General features: G+C 41.1%; 3 protein-coding genes across 3 annotated transcripts; all 3 read right to left on the reverse strand.

Moving 5' to 3' along the window:
* Nucleotides 1–5,176: 5,176 nt before the first annotated feature.
* On the reverse strand, nt 5,177–6,864 carry LOC106905904 (tripartite motif-containing protein 16-like). Its single transcript, XM_014970948.2, has one exon. It carries the CDS (start codon nt 6,800–6,802, stop codon nt 5,177–5,179), a length of 1,626 nt encoding a protein of 541 aa, XP_014826434.2. The 5' UTR covers nt 6,803–6,864.
* Nucleotides 6,865–16,216: 9,352 nt separating this feature from the next.
* Nucleotides 16,217–17,556, reverse strand: LOC106912608 (tripartite motif-containing protein 16-like). The gene has a single exon (XM_014979421.2). It carries the CDS (start codon nt 17,401–17,403, stop codon nt 16,276–16,278), a length of 1,128 nt encoding a protein of 375 aa, XP_014834907.2. The 5' UTR covers nt 17,404–17,556; the 3' UTR covers nt 16,217–16,275.
* Nucleotides 17,557–20,197: 2,641 nt separating this feature from the next.
* Nucleotides 20,198–22,328, reverse strand: LOC148156053 (E3 ubiquitin/ISG15 ligase TRIM25-like). The gene has a single exon (XM_088011097.1). It carries the CDS (start codon nt 22,284–22,286, stop codon nt 20,610–20,612), a length of 1,677 nt encoding a protein of 558 aa, XP_087867223.1. The 5' UTR covers nt 22,287–22,328; the 3' UTR covers nt 20,198–20,609.
* Between the last annotated feature and the right edge of the window lie 3,523 nt (nt 22,329–25,851).

The raw sequence follows: 25,851 nt of genomic DNA on the forward strand, positions 1-25,851 counted from the left end.
TGCAACACCGCAGACAGAGCGCCAGACCCAGAAAACCCGCAGCTGGACCTTTGTTGCGCACAAGGTGCGTCATTTCAGCTTGAGTTTGATCACCTGGAGAAACATTTCATTTTGGCTTCAGAATGAAAATGTTTGTATTTGACATTGAAACATGAGATAAAACATAAATACTCACAATATCGCAAAGAAAATAATATCTATTTTAACTTGAATACATTTTTTAAATACATAAAATAACTCTGCTTCTATCTTTTATAAATGCCACAAAAAACAAAAAAAGCTTTGGTTTGTACAACCAAAGCTTTTAAAACACTGATGTAGACAGTGAGAGCTCCCTCTTGTGGAGGGAAGAAGGATATAAAAAAAAAGTAAAATGGATCTTTTAAATACGGAAGCTTATCTGATAAATTAAAATATAAATTCAGGAGCAGTAAAACAAAGTTTCTCATTGTAACAAAAAAGTCTTCATTATAACGAAACATTGAACACGTTAATGTCAGACCTTCGCATTGATTGTAACGAGATACAAAACACATTAAAACGAGAAACTTTAGTAATATTGAGTCGTTAAAACTTTAAACTTTCTCCTTAAAACGAGATACAAAGTCGTTAAACATGATACAAAATTCAAAAGTGGCACCAAAACCGTTTTAATGAGTCACCGGGATACAAAATTCAAGACTCTTACAAAACTCGTTCAAATGACAAACTTTCTACTTCCGCTTCCGGTTGAATGGCGTGAACAGCAAAGGGAGTCAGCTCTGTAAATTTTTTAAAATTGTTTTTAATACAAACTGGGTCGACAAATATTGCTATTTGTTAGCATAAAAAACAACTCTGAACAACATAGATTATGAAAGACAGTCGGAAATGCTCTCAAAAAACTTTACAGACCGAATCCCGGCCGGCTAGCAAAACATCAACGGACATGGCTAACGAGGCTAAGGCTAGTAAATCTCCCCGCCTCACCATCCGGAACAACGATGGTTCGGGGTCTACTCAAGACGGAAACGGAGGAAGAAATCCCTCTTTCGGTAGGAACGAGCTACGGATGTATCGTGAAGATTTAAGGATTGATATCAAATCAAATTTACATCAGGAAATACGCTGATATTTAATCTTTATTAGACGAAGCCAAAGCGGACATTATTAAAATGCTCCGAAATGAACTATCAGATAAAATAGAAAGGCTGCATAAGATCTACACAGATCTGTATCAGAGCTCACTCTCAGGCCGAATAAGACAAGAAAAAGGTATTTTATAATCTGAGTTTATTTTTGGACTTATAAATGTAAATTTGTGGAGATAACGTTATTATTTAATTTTATTGTCATTATTATATTATTTTTTATGTATTTATATCATTGCATTGCCACACTTTTAATATCTAAAATATTTTCCTGTTTCAGTGTTAAATGCTCATCATTATTTAAAGTTCTTTGATCTATGTGAATATGTTCATGCATTATTACTGCGCCATCACCATTATGATAATTTGGAAATAATCTCCAAAAAACAATTTTATTGTCTGTTGCAATAACTTTTAGGAAAATTTATTGTCCAGGCCTAAATAGGGGCATGGAATTATATTTTATTTACAGTATTAAATTTGCATTTTTCATATGAATGAAAAAAACTTTAATGAAGAGAAAATTTGGTAACACTTTATTTGAAGGGGGTTGATATAAATTACTGATATAAATTTGTTATAAAAGTATTATTGATTGCACTTTCAAAATTAGGTAACTTTATGTTATTAAAGATAAAGTTTAAACAGTAATGATTTCTTGGTTAATGTCAAGTTGTCATAACAAAGATATTTTGAATAATGTCAACTTTGTATTAAAAGTGTCATAATTTACCGAATGACGCTTTATGACAACAGTCATAAATATTCATGAAGGCTTATTCATGTTCATGACAGGTGTTATGTCATGTTTATGTGGGTGTCATGTCAGTCTTATTCACCCCCCTTCAAATAAAGTGTTACCGAAAATTAAAAAAAAAGACAAACTTTTGCATTATAAGACAGTTTCTTATTATTTCTTGTTAGAGCAAAACAAAATTTGTTACAATGAGAAACTTGCATAGTGACAAAACAAAACTAAACTAGAAACTTTTGAATTATGAGATATAAAAGTCATTAAAACAACACTTTCACATTATAATGAAACATAAAAGTCAATAACCGAGAAACTACGAAATCTGTTAAAAAGATTTTCTTATTACGACAAAAGCAACTTGATATTAGGGGTTGCACCAATTGTGCTTACGTCACAGTGACGTCACTGCGACTAGTCGACATCGACTCGACTATTATCATGATGTAATCGACCTTAAAAAATATGTAGTGATTCAACCCCTACATCCTGATAGTTGTTGACATTTTACTGTTGGTTTCTTATTTTAATAAGAACACATTTTAGTTTTAATATGAGATCAATCTAATTATAATGAGATATAAAACTTGTATTTTACTAAAACGAGAAAAGCACCAAGAAACTGCTCTTGAATTTATTTCCTACCTCTGCCAGTTATGGGCTTCTGTACATTTGTGCCATTTTAACTCAACTCCACTTAGCTTATGTGCTCAATGTGCAACAGCTAAATGCAGGAAGTTCTCTGAGTGTTGCAAAATTGAAACCAATGTAATGCTCCAACTCCCAAATATGCGCCCCTTTTTTATGTTGCCCTGGGCAACCGTCCATGAGACCATTTAATAAATAAAATAAATTTATTTTTATGTCATCCAGTATTTTAAAATAGTTTGGTATTGGATTGTTTATGCCTCTGAGTAGGTTTTTCCTTGTGTGTCCTCCAGAGCCCGGGCGGGTCAGGGGGTTCTGAGGACGAACAGCCGAGGAGGAAGAGACCCGAGGAAGACCAGACGAATCGTGAGGAAAGCCTAACAAACAGAAAAGGTGGGCAATGAAATTCTTAGTTTTTAATTTAAAAGTAAAAACTACTTCTGCTCATTTTCAAGTGATCATGTTTTGAAAGACCAAGATGTTTATTGGGATAATATTACTGCTGCATGTGACCAGGTTTTAATTGTCTGACCCAGACTGTCCTCAAGCCTCCTGTGAACCGGAAACTGTCACAACTGAATTTATCTAAACTAAACAAACACAATTAAAATTACTACCTCTCTTACATGCAAGTCTGCTTTAAGCGTATATTCATAACACTGATTTTCTCATTTCAAGTTTATTTTTGTGTTCAATAAATTTCACCAACATAATAAAATAAAAACACTTTATTTCTAAAGTTTTTAAATCATGGTTTCAGGAACTCTGACCCTAAAATATTTTTAATTATAGGTTTAAAAACTGGTCTAGACACCAGTTGGTTTCATCAAAAAATAAAGCCTAGACTTACAGTTTGTATTAAATCAGTTTATTTATTAGAGGTGATTTCTAAATAACCAAATGAACAGTTTTCATTAGGCTGATTAATACATTTGATATTTCTATATATAGATCAGGTTACATTATGGTGTGTTATGGTCATATTGCTTTTATTTATAATGAGAAATTCTAGAAAGGCTAATATCAGAATAAAAAGACATTTTATAGATGCACAAAGTTGTAGTGCATGTCAGACATTATCACCCAAAACATTTATAGAATTAAGATTTTTAGGCATAAAAACATTTGAAAGACAATAAATACTAAACGTGTGGTGCATTCACACCAGCATTGTTTAGTCCCCTTTAATCAAACTAGTTCTTTTGCTTAGAAAAGAACTGGGAGGTGTGAATGAACAATCGAACTCTGGTCTTCCTCAAAACCTCAGTCCCGGTTTGGTTGAAACTCTGGTGCAGTTTAAATGCATATGTGAATGCTAAGCGAACCAGAGACAGCTCCAGAAACGGTAAGTGAACTACAGCACAGGGCATTCTGGGTAAATACAACCAAAACAAATGTATAAGTCTAGCAACTGCTCACAGTCTTTTGCCAAAGTAAAAATAGAAATCCTACAACCGCTAGAATCGGATGCCACTGCATTTTCTCTTTCTGCTCTTGGTGAAGGCGGTGCTTTTGTGTATTCATTCAGTCAATGAACCATTCACTTGTTTACATTTTGTGTAGAAGGAAGTTGTGCTCAGTGTCTTCTTCAAAGGTGTTAGTGTCGGTTCTCGATGCAGCCCCCCCACAGGCGAGGAGGTGAACAAGTTGCTCAGAGGGTTGGGTTTATTTGACACATTATAGTGTAAAAGTGAACTGCAGCAGCTGAAAATGTAAGAAATGTTGCAATTTTGGTTTCCAATCAAACTGAGTCTACCAGAGAGGGCTGTTGTAAATGAATATTTTATTAATCAAGTATTCTATTAATTGCTCTTAGGATTAATCAAGTAATAAGATTTAAAAAATTGCTAAAATAATATATTGGTAAATCTAACATAACAGTAGTGTTACTATTAGATATCAATATAAGTCTAATTTTTATATTTGTATAAAATTACTTTTTTGTAGTTTAGAATTAACCTCATTTTCTAAGTAAACCTGAAGAAAGTTATACAAAAATCTGAATTTATATTTAATAATAAAAGGCAGGCTCACAAATACCCTTATAAAATGTCTATACTCCAGCTTTTAGTTTATGTATTCATCTTCATCATAGCTTTTGTGTCCATGTTAGCAATGGGATTTGACACCTTTGTTCATCACACACAGAAACGCATCTACCAGCTATGCAACATCATGATGAGCCCGCCACCCATTTGTTGCAACCGGGACGATACAAAATGTATTTTCCAGTTTGTCTGTAAAGCTAAGCATCTAAAGTACAGCTGCCCACAATGTTCAGATTATCCGCTCACCTGATACACCCGCCGCGCTCTTCACCGCCACCAAGCAGGAGCAGATAAAGTTTCCTCAAGGATTTTTAATAATAGAGGTACTCAAATCATTCAAGGAATCACTACAGCCTTACTACTAGATTGTCAGGAGTGAAAAAACTTAAGTATAATAACTTCATGTACAAGCAAATGCTTAGATGAGGCACCATCACAAAGGATTTTGCTAATAATTTTCCTGTCAAAAGTATAAACCCACAACAATATGAAACAAAAACACAGAAATACATAATTACTGATTTTCCTACACATATACAAAACAAAAATTGAAACCAAAGAAAAACAGAAGTTAAACAACTGTGCTGAAACCCTGACAACTAATAATTGAACAATAAACTGAGATAATCTGGCTTTTTAAGTTTACAGAACTTTGCTGATTCCCAAACATAAACTCCAGCCAGTAGCGGTTCAGTGAATCTGGTCTGGACTCTGTGGAGGAGAGTCATGGTTTCAGAGACGCTGTAGAAGGACAGAATACCTGCTGTGTGATCCAGGTACACTCCGACTCTGGAGGGAACTGGACCTGAGATGGAGGTCCAGATGCTGTTGTGACTAAACCCATAACTGTTTTGAGAACAATATAATGCCCAAGATTTATCATTATATCCAAAAACACATTCATTCCCATTTCCTTCTCTGCTGATACTCTTATATGCGACTGATACATAAACCTTCCCTCTCCTCTCCACCTCCCAGTAACAACGTCCAGTCAGACTCTCTCTACTCAGAACCTGATAATAACCAGTGAATCTGTCTGGATGACTAGAATAAAACTGATCTTTATCCATCACCTTTACCTTCGTGTTACCCTCTGATAGTCTCAGTCGTGTGTTTGCTGTGTTTGGATCCAGAGTAATTTCACATAAATGTTTTAGGAGTCCAGCTCTGCTCTTTAGTTCTGGTTCTGGTTTTGGTTTTGGTTCTGGTTCTGGTTCTGGTTCTGCCAGTAGAACATCCACCTCAGTGACCTTCAGTGAGATGTTTGTCCATGAGTCTCTCAGGACGTCCTGTAGTTTGTCTCTGAGCTCTGACACAGCTGCTGTCACGTCCTCAAAGTGTCCCAGAGGACGGATGTTGATGCTGGATGAGTGTGTCGACTCACTGAGTGCTGGCAGTGAGGGGTAGTTGAGGAGAAACTGGTTGTGATCCTCTGTGTGTGAGAGCTGCTCCAGCTCAGCGTCTTTCCTCTTCAGCTCAGTGATCTCCTGCTCCAGCTTCTCCTGAACATCTTTGACTCGACTCACTTCAGTTTCCTGCTGGGATCTGATCTGCTGCTTCACCTCAGAGCTTCTTTTCTGGAGGAGACGGATCAGCTGGGTGAAGATCTTCTCACTGTCCTCCACTGTTTTATCAGCAGAGCGATTGATGGCCTCCACCTCCTGCTGAAGCAGCTTCACATCTTTCTCCTGGTCCTGGATTCTCTGCTGGATGTTTCCTCGTCTCTCCTCCAGCTCTCTCTGCCTCTCAGTCCTTTCTGCTGCAGCTGACACTGTTTCATGGTCTCTATGTTCATCCACAGAGCAGAGATAGCAGATACACTTCTGATCAGTGCGGCAGAACATCTTCATCACCTCATCATGTTTAGAGCAGATGTTCTCCTGGAGGTTCTTGGACGGCTCCACCAGCTTGTGTTTCTTAAATGCAGCTGAATCAAAATGAGGCTGAAGGTGTTTATCACAGAAAGAGGCCAGACAGAATAAACAGGACTTGATGGCTTTCAGTTTTCTTCCAGAGCAGGAATCACAGGCCACATCTTCAGGTCCAGCATAACAGTGGTCAGCAGGAGCAGCTTGGAGTCCAGTCTTCTTCAGCTGCTCCACTAAAGCTGCTAGCATGGTGTTTTTCTTCAAAACAGGCCTTGGTATGAATGTCTCTCTGCACTGAGGGCAGCTGTGGATTCCTTTCTGATCCTCTTCATCCCAGTGACCTTTAATGCAGGTCATACAGTAGCTGTGTCCACAGGGAGTCGTCACCGGATCCTTCAGTAGATCCAGTCAGATGGAACAGGAGACTGTTTCGTGGTGTAGTTGATTCTGCTCCATTTCTCCTTCTCAGTCACAGGGACTGTTTGAGTTTCACTTCCTGAAAACAAAAATTAGTTTGATCTCTAATCTATGATGCAACCAATCAGGTTTCCCCATCAGCAGATATCGGTTCCACCCAGCTTCAAGGTTCATATGATAAAAATAATCCTGCCAAGGTTTCACCCAACATTTTATAAGACCATGAGATTAATTACAGATGCCAACACTGAATAACAAGGTGCTTCTTATCTCATCTTAGTCACATTTATTTATTTTTTTTTACAATGCATTTCAGCAACAAAGCAGTTCAAAGTGCTTTATATCATAAAACCTTTACACTGTCTCCAGTTGTGAAACAGCCTATAAACATTATATTTTGTCAATGCCATCATCAAAATCATCAATGCACTTCAAAAGTATTGATGGATGTTTCAGTTCTTAATAGTCAAAGGTAACTCTACACAGGTGGGTTTTTAGCGACTGGCACCATGTAGATGTTGAATTGGAGGGGTCCCAGGATTGAGCCTTGGGAGACCCTGCAAGTGACTTCTGTCCGCCTCGTTCAGAAGTTACCCATTGAAACAAAATATCCCTGTTCTTCATGTAAGATTCGAACCAATAGAGTTCTGGACCAGAGCGTTCTACCCAACTCTCTAGTTGGTTCAATAATATCTCATGGTCAACAGTGTCAGAAGCTGCACTGAGGTCCAACCGAACCACCACTGTGGTTCTTACGCAGGCTGTATTTATGTGGATGTCATTGAACACTTTGATGAAGACCGTCTCCATACTGTGGTGAGCACGGAAACACGGCTGAAAGACATCAAATCGATTGATCATCGTTAGGAAGCCATTTACCTCTTTAACGGAGCATTTTCAATAATTTTGCTGATGGATGGGAGGTTGGAGATTGATTCTGCTTTAATGATTTGTCCAGATAGTTGTTTTTTTCAGTGGTGTAATAATTGCTGTTGTTAAAGACAGACAATATGAATGGACCCAACTGTTCATGAGAACTATGCTTAATAAAGCCTGCATGATTATATACAGATATAACCGAGAACTATTATTACATGTTACGTTTTGTCTTTTTAATAGCACTTGCACTCCTGTTGACTGGAAACTGTCAAAACTTAATCTAGATTAATTAAACTAAGCTAATTAAACACAGTGCATTTGTTATCTCTTACATTTAACCCTGCTCCAAGCATAAACTCAGATCCTCACTTATTTCCTTATTTGAGTTTTATTTTATGTTACAAAAAAATGATAGGGCCTCTCATTGGTTGACTGATTTAGACAACAGTAGCATTTGTTGATTAAAAATAAAAGCCCAGATATCCATTCTGCTTTAAATCAATAATTTTTTTTATTTATCACACAGACATAGGTTATTTGTCAATGACTACATGAAAAACAACCAGTAGAGTGTTTATTACATTTGATATCTCAGTCTATAGATCTGGATAGATTATTGTCTGGTATGTCCATATTGTATTTATTTATAATGAGAAGTTCTACAAAAGCTGATGATATCTGAACAAAATCATATTTTATAGATGCAAAAAACTGTAGCACATGTCAAACATTATCTCCCAAATAATTAATGCAATTATATAGTCACAAAATTATATCCATCTATGAGTTATTGATGAAAGTTAAGTGCTAGCAGCATAACGTCCCATTTTGAAGGAGTACAAATAAAAACTTAGGGTGCGTTCACACTAACACTGTTTAGTCCGATTTAATTGAATTCTGGTTCTTTTGCACAGACAGCACGGTTCGTTTGAGGAGTTGTGAATGTGTAATCAAACTGTGATGCGGACCAAAAAAGAGAACTCTGTTCCGCCCACAAACCTAGTTTTCAATTTGTTCATTGGTTAGTTCTTTATTCAAAACAACTGCTCTAGGTTAGTACTAGTGGGAGAATTAGCTCATGGTTTTTTTGCAAGCACCAAGGAGAAATCTTACAAACACTAAAATCTGATGGCTCTCCATTTGTTTACTTTTTGTGAAGAATGTCAGTGCTCTGTCTTCTTTACAGGTATTTGTGTTGTTACCCTCAGTGGTTCTTGGTGCAGCACCCCAACAGGTGTGAAGGTTGAACAATTGTTTTAGGAGTTTGGATTGTTCGATACAATGCAGTTTGAAAGTGAACTGAAAATGCAACAAATGTTGCAATTTTGGTCTCCAATTGATCAGTCTACCGTACTATCAGGTGCGAAAACAACCTATGTATAATAACTTCATTTACAAGCAAATATTTACATGAGGCACCATCACAAATGATTTACAGATAATTTTCTTGTTACAGGTAAAAACCCATAAATGAATCAAGAGAATATTATAACACAAAAAAATCATGTTCACTTATTTTCCTAGTCAAACACAGATAAGCAAACAAAAATTAAGACCAAATTGAGCAATAAACTGAGAGAATCTCATTATTTAAGTTTACAGAACTCGGCAGAGATTCCAACCCAAACCCCAGCATGTAACGGTTCAGTGAATCTGGTCCGGACTCTGCGGAGGAGAGTCATTCTTTCAGAGACACTGTAGAAGGACAGAATACCTGCTCTGTGATTCAGGTACACTCCGACTCTGGTGGGAACTGGACCTGAGATCGATTTCCGAATATTATTGTGCAAAAATGTACAATTGTTTTGAAAACAGCATAATGCCCAAGATTTGGTATTATGTCCAAAAACACAATCATTCCACCCTCCATCTCTGCTGATACTCTTATATGCGACTGCTACAGAAACTCCCCCTTCCCACTCCACCTCCCAATAACAACATCTCGTCAGTCTCTCCTTACTCAGAACCTGATGATAAACAGTAAATCTGTCTGGATGACTAGAATAAGACTGTGGTTGTTTCATCCATGTTGCCTTCCTGTTCCCCTCTGAAAGTCCCAACTCCTTGTGTGCTGTGTTTGGATCCAGAGTGATTTCACGTGAATATCTTAAGAATCCAGCTCTGCTCTTTGGTTCTGGTTCTGACAGTAGAACATCCACCTCAGTGACCTTCAGTGAGATGTTTGTCCATGAGTCTCTCAGGACGTCCTGTAGTTTGTCTCTGAGCTCTGACACAGCTGCTGTCACGTCCTCAAAGTGTCCCAGAGGACGGATGTTGATGCTGGATGAGTGTGTCGACTCCCTGAGTGCTGGCAGTGAGGGGTAGTTGAGGAGAAACTGGTTGTGATCCTCTGTGTGTGAGAGCTGCTCCAGCTCAGCGTCTTTCCTCTTCAGCTCAGTGATCTCCTGCTCCAGCTTCTCCTGAACATCTTTGACTCGACTCACTTCAGTTTTCTGCTGGGATCTGATCTGCTGCTTCACCTCAGAGCTTCTTTTCTGGAGGAGACGGATCAGCTGGGTGAAGATCTTCTCACTGTCCTCCACTGTTTTATCAGCAGAGCGATTGATGGCCTCCACCTCCTGCTGAAGCAGCTTCACATCTTTCTCCTGGTCCTGGATTCTCTGCTGGATGTTTCCTCGTCTCTCCTCCAGCTCTCTCTGCCTCTCAGTCCTTTCTGCTGCAGCTGACACTGTTTCATGGCCTTTATGTTCATCCATAGTGCAGAGATAGCAGATACACTTCTGATCAGTGCGGCAGAAGACCTCCAACAACTTATCATGCTTAGAGCAGTCACAGTGACTGAGTCTCATTTCCTGATATCAGAAATTGTTTTGACCTCGGATTTATGAATCATGTGTTCATGTAAAGAGGCTGCAGCCAATCAGGTTTGGCAGATATCGGTTCCACCCAACTTCAAGATTCCAGTTGTAAAAGTAATCTTGCCAAGGTTTCACCCAACATTTTTACAAGGTTTGGCATTAAAGTTAATCATTAATGTAAATCCTGAATAACAACCTGCTTCTTAACTTATCGTAGTCAAGTCAAGTTTATTTTTAGAGCACATTTTAGCAACAAAACAGTTCAAATGCTTTATATCATAAAACCTTTACACTGTCTCCAGTTGTGAAACAGCCTATAAACATTATATTTTGTCAATGCCATCATCAAAATCATCAATGCACTTCAAATGTATTGATGAATGTTTCAGTTCTTAATAGTCAAAGGTAACTCTACACAGGTGGGATTTTAGCGACTGGCACCATGTCGATGTTGAATTGGAGGGGTCCCAGGGTTGAGCCTTGGGGGACCCTGCAAGTGACTTCTGTCTGCCTCGTTCAGAAGTTACCCATTGAAACAAAATATCCCTGCTCTGTAAGATTCGAACCAACTGAGTTCTGGACCAGAGCGTCCTACCCAACTCTCCAGTTGGTTCAATAATATCTCATGGTCAACAGTGTCAGAAGCTGCACTGAGGTCCAACCGAACCAGCACTATGGTTCTTACACAGGCTGTATTTATGTGGATGTCACTGAACACTTTGACGAAGGTGGTCTCCGTACTCTGGTGAGCACGGAAAGACATCAGTTCGCTGGATCATCGTCAGGAAGCCATTTACCTCTTTAGACAGAGCCTTTTCAATAATTTTGCTGATGAATGGGAGGTTGGAGATTGGTCTGTAATTCTGCAGATTGTTGTTTGGTTTAACAATTGTTTGGGCAAAACACCTGGTAAGAGAGATGAGTTTACCTTTTGAATCAGATCAGATGCAACGACAGCTTGGAGTTTCTTAAGGAAAGCTGTGGGTAGATTGTCAAGACATCAGTGGTTCTTATAATATCCAACATTTTCATAGTTAAGTTGTTTAAATTTATCAATTTTTTCTACATTTATGTTTGGGCATAGCATTAGTACTGGATTTAGTTTTGATGTGGAGGTTAACCTTCTGCTTTTTCTAAAATTCTGTCTCTTCCTGCTCTCGGTGAAGGCAGACATTTGTTTCTTCTTGCGCTACCTCCCCCATCTGCTCTGCTTTTGCTCCATGTTTTGTGCTGTCTTTTTTTGGAGCCTCTCTTTGCATATCTTCCAAATTGCAAATTATGGATCTGGTCATCTGATTTCTCAATGCAATTGATCAAATTTTCTTGACAAGAATGCTTTTCAAAGGAGAGTCCTCTTGTCTCCACGGGACATATGCAGCTGGATACGCAATGGATTCCTGGAGGAAGTGGAAGACTGTGTGTCTGTCCATTTTGTCTGTTGAGGATGTTTAAGATGTCTACATAACTGGATTTTTGATAACAGGATTTCTGCGCTTTTGTTTCGGTGGTTTCCTGGCATAAAGAAATTCTGACAACGTCTGCCACTGTTGTGGCGATTGCGAGGCTTCCCCGGTTCTGCGAGGGTATGGGCCGTCCTATCAGCACTCTGATGCTATGTTAGCAGAATCACTAACTGGAAGCAATTCTTGCTAACAGTTGCAGGCCAGTTGCAGTTCCTGAAACTCGCTGGAGGGAAGGAATACACTTTGAAGAGGTTGAAAACTCTGCTCAGTGGGACTGACCACAAATTAGGATGATGTATTGCTATTGAGATGTAGCTGTGAGACGGAAATTAAAGGAGTCGGTCTGATCCAAAACAACTGTTGGCATCTGAACTTGATCCCCTGTGTCAGCTTTGAACGGCTGGCTATCTCAAATTCTCCTGGATTTTATGTAAACAAGATCTTCTGTTCCCACTCCTGCTCCCCTCCCCATGAGATCTGGGGACCTGAATTGGAGCTCTGCCAATTGATAAACCCTCCATCTCTTGTCAAGACTATGACTGGGTGGACAAGCTGGGACAATGTTCACAAACTTATTTACTTACAAACATACGCAGGACACAATGTGAGATATGACTTTTTTAATTTATTCCACCCTAATGTTGTTGTTATCATGTAAAAAAAGGGCAACGCCACCCCGGGCTGCAACCTCAGGCATCTGTCGACCCATGTTCTATGTTCTATGTTGGTTCTTTGGACAAACTGTACTGAAATGTACATCTCCCTCTGGAGCACTGATACAGTGTAGGGCTGTTGTAAACGAATATTTTAGTAATCGAGTAATCTATCGATTATTCTTACGATTAATCGGATAAAAAAATTTATAAAATGAAATATTGGTAAATCTGGCATAATACCGGTGTTACTATCAGATATCAATATCAGTCAAATTTTTCATATTTGAGCATCCCTAACAGTTGCTTTTTTGTAGTTTAGAAAACTAACCTGTAACAATAATAGCTCACTTTCTAAGTTAACCAGAAGAAAAGTTATAGAAAAATCTGAAATTATATTGAATTTAATAAAGAGGCAGGCTCACAAATATGCTTATAAAAATGTCTACAATCCAGCTTTTAGTTTCTGTATTCATCTTCAGTGAGTTTAAGAGATTAATTAAACTCACCTTGCCACCTAACCTGTCACCCTTTGGGTTTGAAAATACGGGAAATGTCGCCTGGAGTGGGAGGAGAGGGCGAATGAACGAACGTAAGATGGGTGGAGGGGAGGAAATAGACCAGCGGACTGACGAACCGTTAGACCGGGGGACGAACACGGGGGGAAGCAACACGGGATATTTACGACACCTTCACTGGTCACACTCAGAAACTCATCTACCAGCCATGTACGATGCGCTCCGCCACCCGTTTCTTCAGACCGGGATATGAAATTTTTTGTGCGGTTCGTCGGTAAAGCTACATTTACACGGTAAGCATCAGCTACTCAGCCGCCCGCCCTGTTCAGTCTATCCGCTCACCTCAGCGCTCTTCCCGCCGTTCGCTTTCAACCAGCAGCCCCGGAGGGGAAATGCTGCCGTACTCTAGGCATTCCCCCAGTCATTTTAAGGATCCTTATTGGTTCCCCAAAAACGATAAAAAGTCGGGCATTATCATCAATCAATAAAATCTCCACGGGCCAATCTTGAAGATTGGACTTTATGCCGCTGAGACTTAGCTTTTGTCAACAACTCAGAGGCGGAAGTGAGAGCTCCGCACAACGCAAATGAAGTCCCGGCCGGAACACGGTGCGCTAACTAATAAAACATAAATTAACGAAGCTTCGAGGCAGGTAAATTTTGTCATGAAGTGTGGTTGGTGGTGGTGAGGAGAGACGCTGAGACCCAGGTATGGTGAAGATTATGTATTTAATGGTGAAAATAGCACACAAACAGTCCAAGGCAGGCAGCACGGCAGGAACAAGCACGCAGCTAAATACCGGTAGCAACTGTCAAACGGACCAGACGGAACAAACACAAACCAGGACTTAACAGTTCTACTGGCGAGAGACAAACGACGACAAATGACAAACACAAACCAGGACTTTACAGTTCTACTGGCGAGTGACGAACTACGACAAGGACCCGACGAGGAACACAGACAACAAGAGGGTTTAAATACACACGGGGTAATCAAGGGAATGAGACACACCTGGGGAGCAATCAACGGGGAGGACAGGACAGAGACTCACAGGGAAACAGGACTGAACACAGAAAACTCAAATATAAACACACAAAAAACACGGATCTTGACAGTACCCCCCCCCTCAAGGGCGGATACCAGACGCCCACAAAAACAGAAAAGTCCAAAAACACAAAACAACCCAACAGGGTGGGTGGAGGGACGACGGAAGGAGGGCAAGAGTCCATAGAAAAACAGTCCAACAAAAAACAACCCAACGGGGTGGGCGGAGGGGCGACGGAAGGGGCCAGAGTCCAGAACCAAAAGTTAATCCACACAGGAACTGAAAACACAGGAAAAACAGTCCGGGGGCCGCCCACGGCACAGGAGGTGGAGACGTAGAGAGGGGTCCGGCGGTCTCCTCCGCCGGCGCGGGAAGCCGAGACGTAGAGGCGGGTCCGGCGGGCGGCGTCTCCGGCGCAGAAAGCCGAGACGTGGAGGCGGGTCCGGCGGTCTCCTCCGCCGGCGCGGGAAGCAGAGACGTGGAGGCGGGTGCGGTGGTTCCCGCCACCGCAGCAGGAGGCCCTCGGGCCCGTGGGGCCGGCTGGAGGCCCTAGAAGGCCGGCAGAGGGGCCGGCCGGCAGGAGGCTCGGACGGAGCACGCTCTGGAAGCTCGGGGGGCTGCGCTCCGGCAGCAGACTCTGGAAGCTCGGGGAACTCAGGAACTGGCGGCTGCTCGTCAGCAGCGGGCTCGGGGAACTCAGGAACTGGCGGCTGCTCGTCAGCAGCGGGCTCGGGGAACTCAGGAACTGGCGGCTGCTCGTCAGCAGCGGGCTCGGGGAACTCAGGAACTGGCGGCTGCTCGTCAGCAGCGGGCTCGGGGAACTCAGGAACTGGCGGCTGCTCGTCAGCAGCGGGCTCGGGGAATTCAGGAACGGGCTGAGGTGGTGGTGTCGGAGCTGGAACAATTGAGGTATGTTTCTCTTGAATGAAAGAATCGTAGAGTTCAAAAACTATTTCCAATATGGCCGGTTGGTTCTTGAACTGATGCATGAGGTGGAGGTAGTCCGGTTCCGTGAGGGCGTTCCAGCTTACTGGGTCCATAATGGAAGCATTCCTCACCGGTTCTTGGTCGGGTCCTTCTGTCATGAAGTGTGGTTGGTGGTGGTGAGGAGAGACGCTGAGACCCAGGTATGGTGAAGATTATGTATTTAATGGTGAAAATAGCACACAAACAGTCCAAGGCAGGCAGCACGGCAGGAACAAGCACGCAGCTAAATACCGGTAGCAACTGTCAAACGGACCAGACGGAACAAACACAAACCAGGACTTTACAGTTCTACTGGCGAGTGACGAACTACGACAAGGACCCGACGAGGAACACAGACAACAAGAGGGTTTAAATACACACGGGGTAATCAAGGGAATGAGACACACCTGGGGAGCAATCAACGGGGAGGACAGGACAGAGACTCACAGGGAAACAGGACTGAACACAGAAAACTCAAATATAAACACACAAAAAACACGGATCTTGACAAATTTTCCTCGAGGAATTTTAGTAATCGAGGTACTCGAATCATTCGAGGAATCGTTTCAGCCCTAATACAGTGTACTACTTAATTCATTGATTCATTAACTTATTTGCATTTTGTGAAGAAGAAAGTTGCACTCAGTGACTTCTTCAGAAGTTTTTGTGTTGTTTCCTTCAGTGTTTCTTGGTGCAGTGCCCCCACAGGCGAGGAGGTGAACAAGTTGTTCAAAAGGTTTGGTTGGTTTGACAGTGCGGTGTGAAAGTGAACCCTAACAAATGTTGCAATTTTGGTCTACAATCGATCAGAGTCCACCGAACTATCAGGTGTGAAAATGACCTCAGTATAATAACTTTTTGTAGAAGCAAATACTTAGATGAAACACCATAATAAAGGATTTTGCTCATGAACTTCCTAGTAAACGAAACAACCCAAAAATATGTCAAGAGAAACCTGAAACAAAAATACATGATGACTTATATTCTGAGTCAATAAAACACAACAAACATTCAAGAATTCAAGGATTTATTTTATTGTCAGACCAGCTCGTATTTGAGAATCTTGCGGTTAAAGTTTACAGAACTCAGCAGATTTTCCAAGAAAGACTCCAGCCAGTATCGGTTCAGTGAATCTGGTCTGGACTCTGTGGAGGAGAGTCATGGTTTCAGAGATGCTGTAGAAGGACAGAATACCTGCTGTGTGATCCAGGTACACTCCGACTCTGGAGGGAACTGGACCTGAGATGGAGGTCCAGATGCTGTTGTGCAAAAATGTACAATTGATTTGAGAACAGTCTAATGCCCAAGATTTGTCATTATATCCAAAAATACAGTCATGTCCCAATCCTGCTCTGCTGACACTCTTGTATGCGACTGATACATAAACTCCCCCTCTCCTCTCCACCTCCCAGTAACAACGTCCAGTCAGACTCTCTCTGCTCAGAACCTGGGCATAATTAGTGAATCTGTCTGGATGACTAGAATAAGACTGATTTTTATCCGTCTTTGTCACCTTCCTGTTCCCCTCTGATAGTCTCAGTCCTGTGTTTGCTGTGTTTGGATCCAGAGTGATTTCACATGAATATCTTAAGAATCCAGCTCTGCTCTTTGGTTCTGGTTCTGACAGTAGAACATCCACCTCAGTGACCTTCAGTGAGATGTTTGTCCATGAGTCTCTCAGGACGTCCTGTAGTTTGTCTCTGAGCTCTGACACAGCTGCTGTCACGTCCTCAAAGTGTCCCAGAGGACGGATGTTGATGCTGGATGAGTGTGTCGACTCACTGAGTGCTGGCAGTGAGGGGTAGTTGAGGAGAAACTGGTTGTGATCCTCTGTGTGTGAGAGCTGCTCCAGCTCAGCGTCTTTCCTCTTCAGCTCAGTGATCTCCTGCTCCAGCTTCTCCTGAACATCTTTGACTCGACTCACTTCAGTTTCCTGCTGGGATCTGATCTGCTGCTTCACCTCAGAGCTTCTTTTCTGGAGGAGACGGATCAGCTGGGTGAAGATCTTCTCACTGTCCTCCACTGTTTTATCAGCAGAGCGATTGATGGCCTCCACCTCCTGCTGAAGCAGCTTCACATCTTTCTCCTGGTCCTGGATTCTCTGCTGGATGTTTCCTCGTCTCTCCTCCAGCTCTCTCTGCCTCTCAGTCCTTTCTGCTGCAGCTGACACTGTTTCATGGCCTTTATGTTCATCCATAGTGCAGAGATAGCAGATACACTTTACCTTTTTCTTCAAAACGGGTCTTGATGTGAAGGTCTGTCTGCATCGAGGACAAATCGAACAGGAGAAAGTCTCTCAGTCGAACTGATTCTGCTCCATTTCTGCTCTCAGTCACAGTGACTGTCAGAGTTTTACTCCCTGAGAACAGAAACTGGTTTGACCTGATTTATGACTCATGTTTCAGTGCGGAGAGTCTCCAGTCAATCAGGTTTTATCCAAGGCAGATGTTGGTTACACCCAGTTACAAGTTGAAGTTCATAAAATTAATGCTGTTAAGGTTTCACCCAACGTTTCATAAGACCATGAGGTTAATCACAGATACCAACACCAAAAAGCTGTATTTAGTATTTAAAAATAAAGCCTAGATATCCGTTGTGTTTTAAATCAGCTTATTTATTATAGTTATTAAACAGACAAAAGTGAGTTATTAATGACTAAATGAACAACCTTCATTGGGCTGTATGATACATTTGATATTTCTGTCTGTAGATCAAGTTACATTATGGTCTGGTATGTTCACATTGTATTTATTTATAATGAGAAGGTCTACAAAGGCTAATATATGAACAAAATTAGATTTTAAAGATGCACAAAGCTGCAGCACATTAGACGTTCTCTCTTAAGTCAATGTCAACGTGAACTTTACTTATATAGCACTTTAAAAACAGGATTAAAACTGTACCAACCTGCTGTACAGAAAAAATAAGTGGATGAAAAGAAAAACAATACAAGAAAAATATATGTATGATGTTAAAGTAATAAGAGTAATAATAAGTAAAGGAATAAAAACATCACAACAGAAGAGCTACAGTATCAGGCCTCAGTTAAATGCCAAAGAGTAATAATGAGTTTAAGAAGCAATTTAAAATTTTCCAGGCTGTGGGCAGATCTAATCTGGAAAGGTAGATTATTCCATAGAGTCAGAGCAGCCACCGAGAAAGCCAGATCTCCGTTTCTCTCAAGTCGAGTCTGAGGAACATTCAGTAGCAGCTGATTATTTGATCGTAAAGTTCTGGACACAGAATGAAGTTTCAAAAGATCCTTGAGATAAGGAGGAGCTAACCCATTTAAAACTTTATAAGTTGTTAAAAGAATCTTAAAATCTATTGGATATGAAACAGATAGCCAGTGTAACGAGGCCAATGCGAGCCTTATATGGTCTCTCTTCTGGGTGTTTGTAAGAAGCCGAGCTGCTGCTTTCTGGATCACTTGAATACGCTGAATCAGGGATTTATCCAGGTCTTTATATACAGAATTACAATAATCCAATCGAGATGTAATGAAAGCATGGATAATTCCTTCAAAATCCTTAAAACAAAATTAAGATCTCACCTTTTCTAAAATCCGCAAGTGATAAAAACCTGATTTAACAACAGAACTAACTTGTTTGTTGAATTTTAAACAGTTATCAAAGATAAAACCAAGATTCCTGGCTGAAGTCCGACAAAACAGAGATGAAGAATCAAGTATCGAGTCTGGATTATTAGTGTGAAGGTTTTGACAAATAATATGACTTGAGTTTTGCTATGATTGAGGTGAAGAAAGTTTAGCTGCATCCATGATCTAACTTCAGATAAACAGTCTATTAATACCTGTAGAGATTCATTTTTACCATCTAGTCGATTTAGGGGCATATAAATCTGGATGTCATCCACAAGGCAATGAAACGAAATGTTAATATTGTAAAAATCTGACCAAGAGGCAATAACTATGAATTAAATAAATTAATGCAATTGGTATATAGGCACAGAAATATTTTGAAGGAGTACAAATAAAAACGTAGGGCGCATTCACACCAGCCCTGCTCAGTCCACTTTAATCAAACTTTGGCTCTTTTGCCTAGAAAGTCTGTTTTGCTTGGGGAGGTTTTGTACAATCGAACTCTCAGGGGGTTCGGTCTGATAACACACAGCTCTCCATGTGTCACTGAATATCGAGACACATTTCCTTTTTAAATCTATATAACTTCACTGACGTTCAGCCTGGGATGTGCGTCTTCCTGCTCACGTCTGTATTTCTGCCAGAGGTTTTGCTTCTAAGGACGGCAGAGAATCGGTGGACATTTTGAAAAGACTCAGGTTGATAGCAACTCATCGCGGCCGCTTAGTGTCCGTCTCTAGGTAACCATGACAACAGGGTCTGGGGTCCTGTTTAGCTCCTGCCACTACAATTTAGCTGACCTTCATATTTCCTTTGTTTTGGTCATTATTGTTGAGATCTGTGACAGGTGTGTCTATCAGACATGAATAGAAATACGGAACAAATTGGTCTCGGTTCAATACAGGATGCAACAATTAACAGCCAAATACGAGACAATTCAGCAGTTTATGGGACGGTTGGCAACCCTAACGAGAGGAGGCACCTCATCAGTGCCGTTCCTCTATTACTGATCATTTCATGCATCCACAAACAGCTGTTAAATGCAGAACATGGCCACTAGAATAAAAATTTCCCCACATCGTTTTGGTGTCCCTATGCGTTGCATACAGTGCAGACCCACTTTTATCGCCACTGGTTTTATGACACGTCTCCAACTTTTCTTACAATTTTCTAAATGTTGACAGTGGAGGAGCTTTAAGCTCCTCTTCATTTCTGCTAACAGGATCTTTCTGTGCTGGTGGATGCAGAGTGTTGTTGATGAATGAAGACGAAACCAAACATCTGAACTTTTTCAGCAGCAAACAAGAGACTCTGGAAGAAAAGTTTCTGCACTGAGCAGAAACTCAATGGTTGTCAATTTATCTTAATAATGACTAGAAAACTTTCAGCATTTCTCTGTAATCAAGTTTCTTTATTGAAGACGAACAACAGACATTTATTTCTGATCTAAATCTAAAACATGAGAAGAAAACAGCATCAGTTCTGATTTGATGTTTCAGGTTTTCTGGATCACAACATAGAAAACAGAATCAAGTTCAGATCACTTTGATCTAAACTGATTTAACAACAAATAAAACATGGAAATACATGGATAAAAAAGTTAAAGGAAAACCATCAGAGCCCAGAGAAGTTTAGATTTTCATGAAATATTTCTGTCATCAGAATGAAAGAAATCATCAGCAGTGATTTCCTTTATGGCTCCTGTAACACAAAGAACTAAACCGGAAAAATAAAGAAGATCAGAACAGCAGAGACACCAGAACCATGAACCCTGATCAACAACCTGAGAGACAAGAGGAAATCTATCTGGGTTTACTGAACTCTGCTGAGGATCCAGAACCAACCAAAACTCCAGCCAGTATCGGTTCAGTGAATCTGGTCTGGACTCTGTGGAGGAGAGTCATGGTTTCAGAGACGCTGTAGAAGGACAGAATACCTGCTGTGTGATCCAGGTACACTCCGACTCTGGAGGGAACTGGACCTGAGATGGAGGTCAAGATGTCGTTGTGCCAAAATGTACTATTGGTTTGGTAACAATATAATGCCCAAGATTTATCATTGCCTCCAAAAACACATTCATACCCATCTCCTGCTCTGCTGATACTCTTGTATGCGACTGATACATTAACTTGTTTCCCTCTCCTCTCCACCTCCCAGTAACAACGTCCAGTCAGACTCTCTCTACTCAGAACCTGATGAAAATAAGTGAATCTGTCTGGATGACTAGAATAAAACTGATCCTGATTCATCAATGTCGCCTTCCTGTTCCCCTCTGATAGTCCCAGCTCTCTGTTTGCTGTGTTTGAATCCATAGTGATTTTACATGAATATCTTAAGAATCCAGCTCTGCTCTCTGGTTCTGGTTCTGGTTCTGACAGTAGAACATCCACCTCAGTGACCTTCAGTGAGATGTTTGTCCATGAGTCTCTCAGGACGTCCTGTAGTTTGTCTCTGAGCTCTGACACAGCTGCTGTCACGTCCTCAAAGTGTCCCAGAGGACGGATGTTGATGCTGGATGAGTGTGTCGACTCACTGAGTGCTGGCAGTGAGGGGTAGTTGAGGAGAAACTGGTTGTGATCCTCTGTGTGTGAGAGCTGCTCCAGCTCAGCGTCTTTCCTCTTCAGCTCAGTGATCTCCTGCTCCAGCTTCTCCTGAACATCTTTGACTCGACTCACTTCAGTTTCCTGCTGGGATCTGATCTGCTGCTTCACCTCAGAGCTTCTTTTCTGGAGGAGACGGATCAGCTGGGTGAAGATCTTCTCACTGTCCTCCACTGTTTTATCAGCAGAGCGATTGATGGCCTCCACCTCCTGCTGAAGCAGCTTCACATCTTTCTCCTGGTCCTGGATTCTCTGCTGGATGTTTCCTCGTCTCTCCTCCAGCTCTCTCTGCCTCTCAGTCCTTTCTGCTGCAGCTGACACTGTTTCATGGCCTTTATGTTCATCCATAGTGCAGAGATAACAGATACACTTCTGATCAGTGTGGCAGAAGACCTCCAACAACCTATCATGCTTAGAGCAGATGTTCTCCTGGAGGTTCTTGGACGGCTCCACCAGCTTGTGTTTCTTAAATGCAGCTGAATCATAATGAGGCTGAAGGTGTTTCTCACAGTAAGAGGCCAGACAGACTAAACAGGACTTGATGGCTTTCAGTTTTCTTCCAGTGCAGGAATCACAGGCCACATCTTCAGGTCCAGCATAACAGTGGTCAGCAGGAGCAGCTTGGAGTCCAGTCTTCTTCAGCTGCTCCACTAAAGCTGCTAGCATGGTGTTTTTCTGCAGCTCAGGCCTCTGTGTGAAGGTTTTCCTGCACTGAGGACAGTGGTAGTTTTCCTTTTTCTCACCTTCATCCCAGAAGTTTTTAATGCAGGTCATACAGTAGCTGTGTCCACAGGAAGTCGTCACCGGATCCTTCAGTAGATCCAGACAGATGGAACAGGAGAAAGTCTCTCGATCCAGCTGAACTGCCTGCTGCTCCATTTCTGCTCTCAGTAGCTCTGACTGTTAGTTTCATTTCCTGAGAACAGAAACAAGCTGGAATTGTGATCCACCAATCACATGTCAGGGCAGAAAGGCTGCAGCCAATCAGCTTCCAGCTTCAGCAGGTCCCGCCCAGACTCAGTGTGTGTGTGAGACCAGGAAGAGGAGCGCTCTGAGAGCAGTAATAGTTTAAGCTGAATCATCTTCACAGCAGTTTTCTGCTCAAAATAACCGACTGAGTCTCTGAACTCAGCTTGCTAACATGTTAGCTCTCCACAGCTTCAGGAAATGAAATGAAAGAATCGTTCCTGCTGAAGAAACTAGATGTGTTTGGTGGTTCAGGGAAAATATGCCTCCTGTTTCCTAACTGCTCTATAATAACAGCAGAGAGTCCAATGTTTGCATCGTGTTCATATCAGTTTGTAATCCGTCTGTTTATAAAGCTATCTCCCTTATTTATGTACTTATAAAATAAAATAATTAAATTTTCCTACACAGAAAGCCCAAACAAACTAATGTAGAAAAATAAACATTTTTTTTTCACAATATGTATTTATTTACCATTAATCTATTAGCATGATTTGTTCTTTAAATTGCCATTTCTATTATTTTTCGGTCTCAGGAGATGATTGAGGGGTGAAGAGACTCTGATGTCTGGTTCTTTAGGTTCTGGTAGGTCTGTAGTTCCTCTCCTGATCCGTGCATCACTGAATATCGCGACACATATTCTTTTTAAATCTCCCCTATTTAACTTCACTGACGTTGTTCAGCCTGGGATGTGCGTCTTCCTGCTCACGTCTGTATTTCTGCCAGAGGTTTTGCTTCTAAGGACGGCGGAAAATCGGTGGACATTTTAGAAAGATGCAGTTTGATGGCAGCTCACCGCTGCCGCTTAGTGTCCGTCTCTAGGTAACCATGACAACAGGGTCCGGGATCCTGTTTAGCTCTCGCCACTACCATTTAGCTGACCTTCACATTTCCTGTGTTTTGTTTTGGTCATTATTGTTGAGATCTGTGACAGGTGTGTCTATCAGACACGAATAGAAATATGGAACAAATTGGTCTCGGTTCAAAACGGGATGCAGCAATTAGCAGTCAAATACGAGACGATTCAGCAGTTTATAGGATGGATGGTGACCCAAACGAGACAACAACCTGTCATTTTAGGCTAGCTTAATGTTATGACTCCGTCAAGCCAAAGAGTAATAAACAACAACCAGAATAAAGTTAATTCACAATATTTATTGTTGTGTAAATAAGAGGGTTTCCCGTTAATTATATCCATTCGTTGTCAATCCGATAACGGGTTCAGCCTGAATTCAAAATGCCACTTCATTCGGACAAACCTGCACAAACCACTACAATCTTCACTGCAAACCTGAGATTCACTGGATTCACTGCAAAATGATCAGATGCAATCCAAAGCCAAGATCACACCAAACAGGATCGGGTCACAGATATTTAAGATCAACAGCAACATGGAAGGTGTGTATTTCTGGGAAGTGACCCAAAAACAAGACACAGGACAAAACGAAAACAAAATAAATGGAAAGTTGTTGGCCCGCCCTCACAAATACTAAGGGAAGACAAACAATCCAAAGGCTGGGCGGACAAACAAAAACAAAATCACACTCTAAAAGGACAGCAGGAAGCAGGGATAAAACTGTAAAAACAAAACTACAAAAATAATTACTAAATGCTTATAAATCACTTTAATCAAATCAATCTAAAACACATTAAACTCGGTGGACCTGATGCAGCCCTACCAAATAAAAACAACAATATAAAAAGCAAAACCATACAATTCAATCTGATTAAAAGAGACAAATGTATACAGCCTAGCTGCGGCGTCGAATAGCCACATGCCCAGGCAACGCTGCCACTGGAGCATCACTAATAGTGCGGCCCTCCATAAAAACACCACATCAGCATGTACTTGTTAAGAGGATCGATTTAAAACAGTTTTCCTCCAAACCTACTACAGCCAGCAAACAGTGGAACGTGTGGGCCAACACACACCTGGTCACACCTGGTGGTGACTCTGTTGCACCAGCTTCCCTCTTATGGAGGCTCAGCCTGTAGGGAGGTAGCGACACCTGGTGGTTCCACCTGTTACATTCCTCCCAATCATTACGCATCGACGACCCGACGATGTGCCTAAAGATAAAGACCTGTTACCCCAGAACAGAATCATTTCGTCTGCACAGAACAGGGCAGCCTATAAGGTTGGATGCTGTCTGGCAGTTTTTTGAGCTGACCTCCTCGGCTCAGGAGTGATGGCCGTGTCAATCTCCTGTGTGGATTCTTGGCCAGAAAGAGGCTGAACATCAGAAGTTACATCTTCACAAATACCAACGTCATCATTCTCAGCGTCTGATTGAATCTCAGATTCAGGCAAATCCACCATTTCATCTCCTGCCCTAACGTTTGTCTGTACATCTCCTAAACCGCCCTCTTGGCACCTGCACCCCGATGTGGACCTGACCAAGGGGTCCTTTCTGATCCACAGGCGCTATAGAGTATACTACCCCTTGATCAAGAGGTGGACCAACTACTTGATATGGAGTTTTATTCTGTTTTGCACCCCGGAGTTCTTTTCTGCCACCCCATCTTCAGCTCCCTGTTGTCGAGTGCACTGCCATTCAAATGTAAAAGGAATAAAAAAACACTGCCCAATAGTGATGGGCCATCTGAAGCCAGGCTTTGAGGCGTGTACCGAGTAAAAAGGAGGCGTGTCGGATGAAGTTTACGTGTCGGTTTTCAAAATAAAAGCATGATGAGCCGTGCTGCTTCATGAGCTGTTGTATTTGATCGAGCATCAGAGAAGTATTTGTTTTCAGCTGTGGCCGAAATAAAAAGAACCTTTTATAGTTCATGTGTATTAACGATTTTGATGATGGCACTCATCAAAATGTAATGTTTGTTACATTTGGCTCTCTCAATTATTGATTATGGTATTTATTCATTTATTTATTTTTGTGTGTTTTTATTTGGTAAATCTCTTTGAAACTGCATTGTTGCTGAAATGTGCTACACAAATAAACTTGATTGAAGTGGAGCCAGCAAGAAGAAAATAATCTGGAATACTTTGAGATTATCACTCACAAGACTTAAATAAAAATAATTAACCCTTTCACCTCCAAAATTCTCACCTTCTTGAAATTTCCACTATTTCTTTGTTCTGCAAAGATCTACCAGTCTTGCACAGCAGAAACAGACTTAAAGTTCTTGGAAGAGTAAAAATCTGGCCTGACGAGTAAAAACATAAGGGATCAGATCAGAGAGCCAATAGAAATCCAAGAAAGAGGGAATTTTTGAAGAAGTTTAGTTTTTCAGGAGGCAAAATCAAAATTCAAAAAATATTGTCTGTCCCAACAAGCACTGCACTCCCAATACACTAAAACAAATGTCTATTGTCAGTCAGTTGATGACAAACGAAAACAGCCACTGAGAGTCAACATGCACCAGGATCGGCTACAAATCATTTTAATAACTAAAACAGATTAGTTAAATAGGATCTAATTGATTCTCCTTTTACTAAACATGAATTTGACAAAAACTTTGT

Source organism: Poecilia mexicana, unplaced genomic scaffold (genome assembly GCF_051168715.1).
Source record: "Poecilia mexicana isolate PSO_F unplaced genomic scaffold, ASM5116871v1 scaffold_12, whole genome shotgun sequence".
In the NCBI taxonomy this organism is placed as follows: domain Eukaryota; kingdom Metazoa; phylum Chordata; class Actinopteri; order Cyprinodontiformes; family Poeciliidae; genus Poecilia; species Poecilia mexicana.

Excerpts from the sequence above, each read along its gene's own strand:
- LOC106905904 (XM_014970948.2), bottom strand. The coding sequence starts at position 6,802 with ATGACCTGCATTAAAGGTCACTGGGATGAAGAGGATCAGAAAGGAATC.
- LOC106912608 (XM_014979421.2), bottom strand. The coding sequence starts at position 17,403 with ATGGATGAACATAAAGGCCATGAAACAGTGTCAGCTGCAGCAGAAAGG.
- LOC148156053 (XM_088011097.1), bottom strand. The coding sequence starts at position 22,286 with ATGGAGCAGCAGGCAGTTCAGCTGGATCGAGAGACTTTCTCCTGTTCC.